This window comes from Cebidichthys violaceus, unplaced genomic scaffold (genome assembly GCF_023349555.1).
Source record: "Cebidichthys violaceus isolate CVI_PGR_0920_01 unplaced genomic scaffold, fCebVio1.0.p SCAF_473, whole genome shotgun sequence".
NCBI lineage: Eukaryota > Metazoa > Chordata > Actinopteri > Perciformes > Stichaeidae > Cebidichthys > Cebidichthys violaceus.
In genome coordinates, this window is record NW_027176676.1 from 20639 (window position 1) to 32032 (window position 11394).

At 48.2% G+C, this 11394-nt stretch overlaps 1 protein-coding gene across 1 annotated transcript; it reads right to left on the reverse strand.

Annotated features, from left to right (window-relative positions):
• Window positions 1-119: 119 nt before the first annotated feature.
• On the reverse strand, window positions 120-10124 carry LOC137887040 (triple functional domain protein-like; the record flags this gene model as incomplete). The annotated part of the gene is given in 23 exon segments (XM_068729812.1): window positions 120-2686; window positions 2983-3121; window positions 3226-3426; window positions 3547-3625; window positions 3715-3836; window positions 4360-4522; window positions 4659-4686; window positions 4771-4909; window positions 5064-5311; window positions 6043-6309; window positions 6311-6531; window positions 6627-6893; window positions 6994-7174; window positions 7330-7521; window positions 7665-7742; window positions 7843-7893; window positions 8276-8368; window positions 8479-8568; window positions 8663-8732; window positions 8833-8936; window positions 9113-9179; window positions 9287-9435; window positions 10029-10124. Coding segments are annotated over 23 exon segments (3603 nt in total), but the record flags the coding sequence as incomplete, so codon positions are not given.
• Between the last annotated feature and the right edge of the window lie 1270 nt (window positions 10125-11394).

An 11394-nucleotide genomic window follows, 5' to 3' on the forward strand; every position in this document is an offset into this window, starting at 1 on the left:
CAAAATTCAAAAAACAAATGAATGCTTAAAATACCATTTTAGTTTGAATTAAATGTAGTTGTTCAAATAATAAAACAAAATCAAACATGCCATACTTAAATAAAATGTCAAACAGGGTATACGTGTTCATTATGTTTAATTTTCAAATAACTGATGGTAAAATGAGAATATTTACAAGAAAAAAATGAATATGATCTGTACAAAGAAATATACATGCAAAGATAAAAAAAACAACAACATAAAAACATGTCATTTATGAAACAAATGAAACTGGACACAAACAAAGACAAAAAAAAGACAAGACAATGAAAAAACAAAACAACCTAAACTGAGGTATCCAGTCCAAGTGTTGAATGGCCTGCGCACCTTTAAAATAAATATAAAGGGAACAGAGGACCTGGTCTCTGTTCCTGGTAGACTAGGTTTAAACGCGACACATCCTAACCCCAAATCGAAGTGGTTAGACCAATGCTACATCTCGTTTTAATTACCATGGAGAGAAAAAACAAATCAAAAACCATTGTCGCCGTTTTCGGGTAGATTTTCTTTTTTAAATAACAGGATTTCTGAAAGAAATATTTTGGCAACAAGTACATACAGTTAGAACATTGAACTCTTGAAATAAAACGGCAGCGCTCCATTCTCTGTCGAGTAGAACTCTCGTTCTTTAATCCCCTCGAGACTAAAAGAACTAACTGTGTTTAACTACAGTAAACAACCGTTCCACATGGTCAGAGACTAAACAACGTGGAACATTGTTTTTATTAAGTACTATAAAGCTAGAGCAACTTTGGTGTACCAATACTACAGAGGCAAACAGTACAAAAAACGTGTTAAATAATTTGGGATTAAACCGTAAATGATTGTAGGTCGTCCTGGCCCTTGGAAGTCGTAACACTCGAGAGATCAAAATAAACACAAACTACCAGCAGTGCTTGCAGTACCAAGTACATGCTTTTCTCTAGATTTATTACAGATACAACAGATGTCTTCATAAATAGTTGCATAAAATGTTAAAGCCGCAACATTGCACATGATAATCAAACATAAAACATACAATGAGTGCATTTACAGTAATTTTGTCCTCGTCTACCTCCACATTCGCTCCCGTCCCGATCGGCGAAAAATCGCCGTCGACCGCCCGACGGCCTCGCGTCCTGCCGTCCAAAAGGCAGAGAGTCCGCTGTGAATGTGGGGGGGGGGGGGGGGGGGGGGGGGAAGAAGGCCGAAGTCTATATATATATACAAGGTAAGGCTTAAACATCTCATATCTGCGCAACACAAGTTTGTTCTAGGAAAAGCAAACGATGACGTCTCGATGTTTTTTTTTTCTCTCTCTCAGATTGGACAGTGCAGCATTGTTAATTCGCGACATTGGTCATCACGGTATCTTAGATTAGGTACATTATATAAGCGCAGCCATCAAAAAGCTCTGATCGGACGTACAAATGTCTCAATAAAGTCACCCGTCTCCCGGGGGGTGTCTACAGGGTCCAAAAGAAGCAACTTTCAAACTGATGAGCATTTTCTATAATTATTATTATTCTTTTCTCGGAAATGTCGACAGCACTTTTCCTTTGTATACATTATTTCTGTAAGAAAAAGGGGGGGGGGGAGGGGGGGGCGCGCTGCTGCTCAGAAGTCTTTGAGTGACAAGTTTTAGTGTAAAAGAGCAAAAACACACAAACGTCCGTCGCCGGCTCTGCGTCTGTGCGGTGGCGTCGAGGCTCCATCGATTGGCTCTTCTGATCAGCTTTAACTCTCGCAAAGGAAAATAAATTACTTCATAATGTTTTTTTTGTTTTTTTGTTTTTTTTGTTTTTTTAACTACAAAATTTTTGTTTTTTGAGTTGAAACCAGCAAGCAGCAGTAGACAAGGGCATCCATGAATTGAACGTGATTGGTGAGAACTCTGTTCTCTAGGGCTCTGATTGGCTTAAGACCTCAATGGTTCTCGGTTTAATTGGTGAAAGGACTACAGGACTTTAATCAACATTCTGTGAAAGAGGATAAGATCAGCATTCGGTATTTCTCCTTCTTTTTACATCTAGACCATCAAGGTGCTCAACTCCAGAGGAACCCGCGGCCCCAACGCCATAGCAGGGATTGGACTTGTGCGTCCGTTCCTTTAAACTTGGGGCTGAAGGCGACTTTGGATGAAGCTCCTGACTCCTCCGATGGCCCGAGCGTCAGTCTGATGTTTCCTCCTGTCTATGAAGGAGATGAGGCGGGAGGTGTCCAGGCAGCCCTCGGCTCTGGCCCGGCCGTCGGTCACAGCGGCCTGCAGCCACGGCTCCTGGAGGCAGAGCCCGGCCGGGGGCCTCTTGCCCGGGTCGGTCCTCAGGAGCAGGCAGATGAAATCGCGGGCCGCTTGGCTGACGCCCTGGAAGTAATCCCTGGGGAAGCTGAAGTCCAGCCGGCAGATGTTCAGGCAGGTCTCCTCGGCGCTCTCGTCGAGGAAGGGGGAGGCGCCGCTCAGCAGCACGTAGGTGACCACGCCCAGGCTCCACAGGTCGGAGGTCAGCGACACGGGCTCTCCGAGGACCAACTCTGGTGAGGCAAACTCCGGACTGCCCAGCAGAGGGTGAACGTAGTGGAGGCTGTTGAGCTGCACGGCATCGCCAAAGTCTGTGAGTTTCACCGTTGGCTGGCCGCTGGAGTCGTTGGCCACCAGCAGGTTCTCAGGCTGGGGAAAAGAGATCACAATGGTCACCATTGGTCTTGATTTGTAATAATTACTAAAGTCATTGGACTCAGCTGTGTTATGACTAGCGGCTGCTATTGTACATAAGGTGAATATGAAGCTAACGAAGCTAACAAGACTAATTAACACCGAATTCTATCTTGTTGAAAACGTCAATTTGTGGTTTTCTGGGGGATCATGTGCGTCTTTGTGCGAAGCAGCTGGCAATAGCTTCATATTAGCAGCACAGATGTGAGAGCAATCTCACATCTGTGCTGCTTACATGTAAAACGACTTACTTTTACGTCCAAATGCACTATCCTGCAGTTATGCAGATAATGTAAAGCTTCTAAAACGTCCTTTAGGTAGTCGGCCACTTTCTCCTCCGTCAGATTCCCCCAGCTGACAATGTAGTCCAGCAGGCGACCCTGGTCAGCCCTGAAACACAAGCGTCACAAACACAAGCGTTAAACCATCAGACGAAAGGTTCAAAAACTCAAAAAAAATAAAATAAATGTCTTTGTTATTGTATCTGTACTCACATCTCCAGGACGAGGGCGTAGCTGCTGGGGGTTTCATACGTGTCGATCAGGCCGACTATGTGGGGGTGTTGGAGCCTCTGGAGCAGATTGAGCTCCTGAGTCACCCGGTCCCTCCTCATCAGCTTCTTGTTCACCTGTTTGACCGCCACCAGACGCTTGGTGCCCTGCTGGTCACACCGCTTGACGACAGAGAAGCGACCCCTGGCGAGAAGAAAGAGGACGGACATTCGGCGGTCAGCACTAGACTAGAGTGCGGTGAAGTTTAGACATTTAACAAGTCAAAACAGAAACGCTGAATGTGCAACGATATGAAGCTATTACCTGCCCAGTTCAACCACCTCAGTGTAGTGAGACTCAAAGTTGTCCTTCCAGCTCACTCTGATTCCACCAGTGGACACAGCTGAGACACAGAACACGGACAATCAATGCGCGTCCACAACAGGCGCGTCGCCGGAGGGATGCTCGGGGGTGCATTTAGTTTGTTCTTACCCAACACTCGGAGGCTAGCCGATGACGTCACGCTGCCCAGCTCGTTCGCGGCAACGCAGGTGTAAACGCCATCGTCTTCGGACGCTACGCCGATGATCCGCAGCGTCGCTTCTCCGGTATCACTGAAAACAGTTTAAACTCCTTCATTATCGAGGGGCTGATTTGTTCACATTATGTGGCGGCTGACAGCGGCAAACAAGGCTACGACGGCGCAAAAAACGTTACCGTTAGGAGGAACTTCATAGATAACAAGAACAACAAAAAACGTGCTGCAAAAAGCAAAGAAATGCAACAGAACAGTCAACGAAACGCAAGTTCTCCAGCGTGACTTTCGACCTGAGGGAGAGACCAGACTACTGTACAGGAAGTGTGTTTTTACAGCGCGAAAAAAAGTAAAGAGGCAGCATATAAATACAAGGTGCATGTTCTTTATCAGTCTTCTAAAACAGCTACGTAAATCTGTTGATCTCATATAATGTAAAAGACTAAGACCGGTGCCTCTTTACTCCACTTCTTCCTGCTTCTAAAAACAAACGCACCCTCTCGTCAGGTGTCTCTCTGCAGCTGTGTTTTTCCGTCTCGCACGCTTAAATACAAACACAGCCAAAAAACGTTCTCGCACGGCGACCGTGTTTTCTCTCTGACCTGTAGGCGATGCTGAAGTGTCCATTGTTGGCGAGGTTGCTCTGGTCGGGTCCCTTCCAGGTCACGGTGGCCCGGGGTCGACCGCAGACCTTACACCTGAGGGTGACGCTCTCTCCGTTGTCGCACGTGACGTCACTCAGGGGTACGAGGAACTCCGGGGGAACTGGAGGAGAGAAGAAAAAAAAAATGCTGAAATGATCTTCAAAAGCCGGTTTTAAGTGGTTAAACTGTGCTTTTTGATATATGGAATTTGTTTTGTTAATCTTTAAATAGACAGAATTCCACAAAGTGACACTTACCATCGTAGATGTAGTTTGGATTTAGAAGCTGAAAAGACAAGAGCAAAGCAGGAGTGAGAAAAGCACCGTGGAGACGAAGCACGACTCCCAGTAGATGAGCCGATGAACTAACCTTTACAGAAACTTTATTGGCCAGGCCTTCTCTGGACTTCCTGTAACCGTTTTCCAGCTTGGTGTCTTTCTTTGCCTCCTTCTCCTTCTTCTCAGATTTTTTGCGGATGCGCAGGGACGTGTGCCAGGACGAAGGCTTCCTACTGGGACGACAGGAAATGGACCGAGTCGAATCAAAATAGTTTAATCAAGCAAGCAGGGGAGAGAGAGAGAGAGAGAGAGAGAGAGAGAGAGAGAGAGAGAGAGAGAGAGAGAGAGAGAGAGAGAGAGAGAGAGAGTGGAGTTCCCTCTTACTTCATGGATCCCTCGGGGCAATCGGAGACGATGGCCGAGGTGTGTCCCAGCACGAATCCGGGGATCCAGCCCTCGGCGGCGGGGCCCTGCTCCGTAGCCGCCCGGAACACCAGGAACATGTTTTGCTGGTTGCTGGCCAAGATCTGGACCACCTCGCCCTGACCGACGCTGATCTCATCCTCCTTCACGGCCATGTAGTCCTGGGTCACCAACATGGTGGATACGCTACTGCTGCTGCTGCTTTCACTCTGCACCAACAGGGAGGGAAACTGTGAGCACAAACTCACATGGATCGCGAATTCAGCTTTTGTTTTAGCAGGTTGACTCATTCAGACTGAAAAAAGATCTGTTCTTTTTGTAAAGAGAAGCAGAAGACAAACACTGGAAAAAGAGGTGTGATTACTTCCCACTTGATACAAAAGTCTTCTGAAAAGGATTAGAGTGAATCGTTACTTTCTTCTTCTGGGAAAAAACAAAAGAAGAAGAAAGGCAGGAATAAGAGGAAGACTTCCCTCTCGCTCGTCTTTGCTCTGCAGCTCCAGGCAAAGAAGAGAAGGGGCGACGTCGAGTACGTTTTTTGTAGGCCGACCACAACACGTCGGAGGGTTAGTTGCAGGAAAAGAACATTTCAGAAACACACCATGAAGACAGCGGGAGGTGAAGGACGGCCATAGAGGAGGTCAGGTGTTAGTGCAAGCTTTTGTTAAGAGTTAAGAAAAAGGGGATCGCCGAAGAGCCGATCGATCCGCTAGAGGAAAACGTGTCGACGGTGGAAACTTTTGCTAGAGACTTTCTTCAGAGGAAGCTAGAGAGGATGACGTTGAAGAGCAAGTGAAGTTTGTCAGAGATGCGTAGTAGGGGGACAGATTAGTAGCGCTGGCTGCAGCAGGACAGGAGACAGACAGGACAAGGAGAGACCAGGCCTCCCTCTGCCTGGGTGTTAGTGGGCGCAGCACTGGGCAGCAGGTGGTAGTCTTACCCCATTGCTCTGGGTGGACTGGATGGACTGCTCGCTGGCCGATGAGCACGTACTCATGCGGTCGGCTTCCTTGCTGTGCGTGGAGTGTCTGTGGGTTTGGCTCCCAGATCCAGAGCCGGTCTGGATCTGGTTCGAGTTCTGACGGACGGGAGTCTCCCCCGGCTCCCCCGGGAAGGTGAACGAGCCAGGCCGGCTGGCTGGAGAGCCCGGCATGGAGCTCCAGAATCCAGATCCGGACTTCTGGCCCGGGCTGGGAGGGGGAGGGGGGGAGGCCGTCCTTGACGAAGGCAGGAGTGGCCAGGGGAGGGGCCAGAGGGGACACGGCTCCCGGCCGCGGTTTGGAAGTGGGTGTAGAGGGCAAGGGCCCGACGGTGGCGCGGGGGATAGAGGGGGTCTGTGCTTGGTCCTCTGAGGTCTGGACGGGGCGCTTGCCCTGCGGGCTACCCCCTGAAGGGAGGAGGGTAGGGGGGACAGGACAAGGGGACGGACCTGGATCATAAGTGAGCAAAACCTCGCGCCTCAGTCAAATCTTTCATTTTGCCACACGAAAACAAAATTCCCCAAAATAAAGACACGTTTCATACCTGACATCTTGTTTGGGCCGTCGGGGTCAGCACCAGGGTGGTGACGTAGAGGCTGGGGCAGGCGGGAGGGCTGGGGGATCCGGGATGGCTTACGAGAGCCACCCTGGGACGCTAAAGGGACGACGCTGCCCTGGGAGCTTCCACCTCCGACCCCGGCGGCCACACCGGACCCACTGCCGCCTCCGCCCGGAGCTCCCGTGCTGGGCACACACGACCCGCCGCTGGCCCCTACGTGGTTCCTCTGATACTCTATTGGTGAGGTCAGAGCTGTGGTGAATTACAAAAGGAAACAACACGGGCTGTGTCGCAAACTGTTCCTTCTATCAAACGTGTGTGTGTGTGTGTGTGTGTTTTTAAATCAGCCTACCGTTGAGGAAGTTGCGTTGGCTCTCGAGGATCTGGCTGATCTGAAGGGTCCAGACCTCACGCACCCCCGGGTGGGAGGAGTGGAGCACGAAGGACTCCACGGTGCCGTTGGTCGACCGACAAGTGAGGATGAACTTGCAGGGATCACTTTCCATGTTCTCCTCGATACCCAAACAGTTCACCTGGAGCGAGAGGGAGATAGCGAGTACATTAATGCCTTTATAATTGTTTTTAACTTGGTGCATTTTCCTTTCCTCAATTCGCTGATTAAATGTCCTTAAATCCAGTGGCTTTCACTGCAGTAGCGTCCTCGCCCCTCCTAGATGTCCCCCGTTACCTTGATGCTGTTCTTGTAGAGGAAGCCCGGCAAGGAGAAACCTTTCTTCTTGTCGAGGAGCTCGCTGAAGATGACCACCTGCTCAAAGAGGAAGACCCTCCTCTCCTTCATCCGGCCCAGCAGGCTGCCCTCCGGGTCGGACACCATGAACGTGTCCTGCAGCAAAAGGCGACCCTGAGCCACGATCTTCCCCTGGAGAGGGAGGAGGAGGGAGACGGAAGCGTAGAGATGGGGTATTGGAAGAGAAGAAGTGTTTTATGTTACATTGTGAGGAACGTGTGGTGGATGAGTAGAGCACCATTGCTATGCATTCATAGTTCAACGCGCTTTCTTACATCGAATCCCTGAAGCCTTCCGACGTTCATCATATCGTTGCACCTTTTCGGCACGATGCACATGACCTCCACCGCTTTCTGTGAGAGCCGCAAAAAGGACCAAACACAGGATGACGGCAATGCAGAACACGTTCGGCTTGATTTTAAGCGAATAAGAAGCTCTAGTTCATCGTCTTACCTCCAACTCCATAGACTCCAGCCCCGCCTTTTTAGAGTGTTTCAGGAAATCCTAAAACAGAAGAAAAAAAAAAAACTGTAAAAAAATGTAAATTAGGAGGAAGGTGGGGAACACTTTTATTTTGCCATAATAACACAGTGCTGGAATGAGAGGAAATATCATTTATGTTTGTTAGATGACGGTGAGCAATGGACATGACAATATTCACAACTTTTGATTCCTTTTAATGAAAAAGCGTTTAGATTCTTGGACTTTTAAGGAATATAAATGATAGAGGAATGGACACATATTGGGACTTTATGACCGCTTAGGGAGTCACAATTTGTTTTTCTCTTCTTTAATTGAAGTTTTTGAAGAAGACGAGACTAGATGGAGGAGAGCGTAAGCGGCGGATAAAGCTCTGGCGCCCTCTGCTGTATTGTAACGGACCAACCTTAAGCAGCAGCTGGTACTTCATGATCCTCTGGACCGGCTTGATGAGCAGGTCTGTGATCTGCAGCCTGTGTCCCAAACGCAGCTTCAAGTCCTACAGAGTCGAGGGTCACAGGAGGTCAGAGGTCAGAGGTCAGAGGCCGACAGCTTGACGCACATTTGCGATATCCGAACGAGAAAATCTTCAAAATAAGGGACTCGTACCTCGAAGTAGGTGTCGATGTACTCTGAGACGATGTGCTCCGACTTGGGCTTGTTTTGACAGTACACGACGTACATGTTTAGTCTCCGTTCCTGGACACAAGAAGGACGACATTACAACACGATCGCATGTATCAAAACGCACGCACAGAATAAAGCAGGAGCTGGAAATCCACCGAGGACGAACCTGTTTGAGAAAGAGCGGTCCGAGTCTGTCAGGGTCCTCCAAACATTTCTCCAACTCCCCAAGATAGAAACTAAACAAGACAGAGACAGCAGAGAGGGGAGTAAGCAGAGAAAGCTCTGTATTCTCCATGTGTGTGTGTGTGTGTGTGTGTGTGTGTGTGTGTCACATACTCCTTGTGCCAGTCGTAGATCTGGTGGATGTTGCCAAACACGATTTTGTCTTTTCCCTTCATATCATCAGGGACACCCTCCTCCTTCATCCGGCTCATGTAGCCCTTATGGTGGAGACACACAGAGACAACAGCAAAATGAATTACAAATGCTTTTAGTGACATTTTTTTTTAAATAAGCTGTGCCGCCATCAGGGAAACCACTCTGCTCGACTGAGAGGAAAACCACCAAACCGCCATATTTTCAGACCGACAAAGCAGCCGACGAGGCACCGACTCACCTCCACCACCAGGCCGAGGTCTCTGACGTAATCTCTCTCCGTCTCCACCAACTCCAGCAGAATGTAACTGCAAGACGAAAAAGGAAAAATCTCACGTTTCTACTTCAAGTTACAAAAGAAAGAAACGAGCCGAACGCCTCGCGAGTGTGAGATACGGACGACGTGTGAACGTACTGTCTTTTCTTGAGGACGCTGGTCCGCCGCTCGTCCATCTCTTCGATGGGGGAGGAGGAGGAGAGGAGGGAGTTGTCAGACGGGTTGAAAGAGGGGGAGCTGCTGTCTCCCTGCTCTACCGACAGAGAGCTGGGCCGGTCCTCCAAAGCCTGGACCAGAGACAAAACGGAAGGAGAAGCTGAAGCGCGCGTATATACGTTAACGTCATCATAACACAGGCGGTGCCCTGGTCCACATGCTGGCAGGTTTCCTCAATACATACCGAAGAGTACGGGGGCTCACTGCTATAGACGGCTTCAGGTCCGTCTCTCTGCCACACTTGGGCAATAATTCAATAATAACCTTTTTAGCATATTGTAATTCTAGCGGTACCCCAGAGAGGCCAAAAAAAAACAAACCACACACCAGAATTTTAGAAAATACAGCTCTAATCCTGCAGCTCTCCTCTTTCCTATGCCCCTCCCACCAGGCGACCCGCGAGCTCCAACATTTGCGAAATGTTTCGGAGTCGGAGAGAAAATGTCGCTAACGGTTTAGCCTTCTGCTAACCGTAGCTGTAAACTATTAGCGATATTTTCTCTCCATCTCTGAAACCCGAAATGATCAGAATCTCTCTTTTTTTTTTAATTAGTCCCTCTTCATTTTATGGGGTTGCTTTTGGAGTGTAGACAGTTGCTGCCAATGCTGGAATAAGCGCCGTTGAATAAATCTTCGTGTCCCCCCCCCCTCTCTATCATCCTACCATCTTGCTCTTCACCAGCTCCTCGATGGCGCTCACCAACTCGGCGGCGCTGGGCGTCTCCGAACTGGATGGACGGACCGACAGGCGAGAAGACGTCTGGGTAAAAAGAAAAAAATAGAGAGATGAGAGCAGGGAGGAGAAGAAGAAAACAAAAAACAGGAAGATTAGAGCTCGACAAGACGCACAATCGAACAAAAACTCTTCCTACAGAGGTAATAGTGCTGTTTAAAGCAACCAGACTCTATAATTAACGCTTTTTTAAAAGATATATGAATTAAAACTAGAAAATGATAAATCAATAAAACATCTGTGGTAAGGTTTACTGAGGCCATGAGTGAGATTCTCCGTGTTCTCGTAAGTTGGAAGAGTCCATAAACGGATATAAAAAGCTCACCATAGCTTTAATATTATTTTAATGTATGAAGGTAGTTCTTAAGTTCTGGTTAAAGGCACAATGAGTAGGATCTGTAATCTGCTAAGCGGAGAGCAGGGCCACCTTTCAATCAGAGGGTCGGCGGTTCGATCCCCCGGCTCCTCCTCCTCCTCCTCCTCCTCCTCTAGTCTCGTGTCAACGTGTCCTTGAGCGAGACACTTAACCCCCAAAATTGCTCCCGTAGCGGTGCCTACCGTGTGTAGATAGATACTGTAATGTGCTGGTCCTCGACTCGGGGTCGGGTGCTCGTCAACCCCCCGGATTCACTCTCGTTTTGGGGGACAAGCTTTTTGTCCGTTGACGCCCAGAAACGAACACAAGATCCCCGGAAAAGACATTTCTAGTGATTCTACTCATTCTGCCTTTAAGATTCATTTTCAGCTTTCTTCCATTCAGTTTTTATTAAACGTGATGAAATGTTTCATCTTTTTTGTTATTTTGAGCGAGCGATGACTCGGTGGGGAATGTTTGTTAAATGTTCGATGCTGTCGTCTGAAGAGAGAGAGAGAGAGAGAGAGAGAGAGAGAGAGAGAGAGAGAGAGAGAGAGAGAGAGAGAGAGGGAGAGAGAGAGGGGAGAGAGAGAGGGAGAGTTTCCACACGTGAATTGTATCTGAAGGTTCAAACAAAGTGAAAAGTATATGAAAAAAAAAAATGAAAAAAAGTCAAGAAATGGGGAGAATAAAAAAAAGAAGAAAAAGTTAAATGTCAGAAAATGGTGATGGGGAGAAGGGTCGGGGGAGGGGAGGGGGGGGGAGTGGCGTCTGAATGGAGGATGTTCCCGTTGCTTTTTCCGCGGGTGATGATGATGATGATGATGATGATGAACAGCGTTTGAAACAAAAGAAAGGATGCTAACAGGGCGGGGAGTGGAAGAGAGGAGTATGACTGTATGCATGTGTATATATATATATATATATAGTTCAGGAGACTCT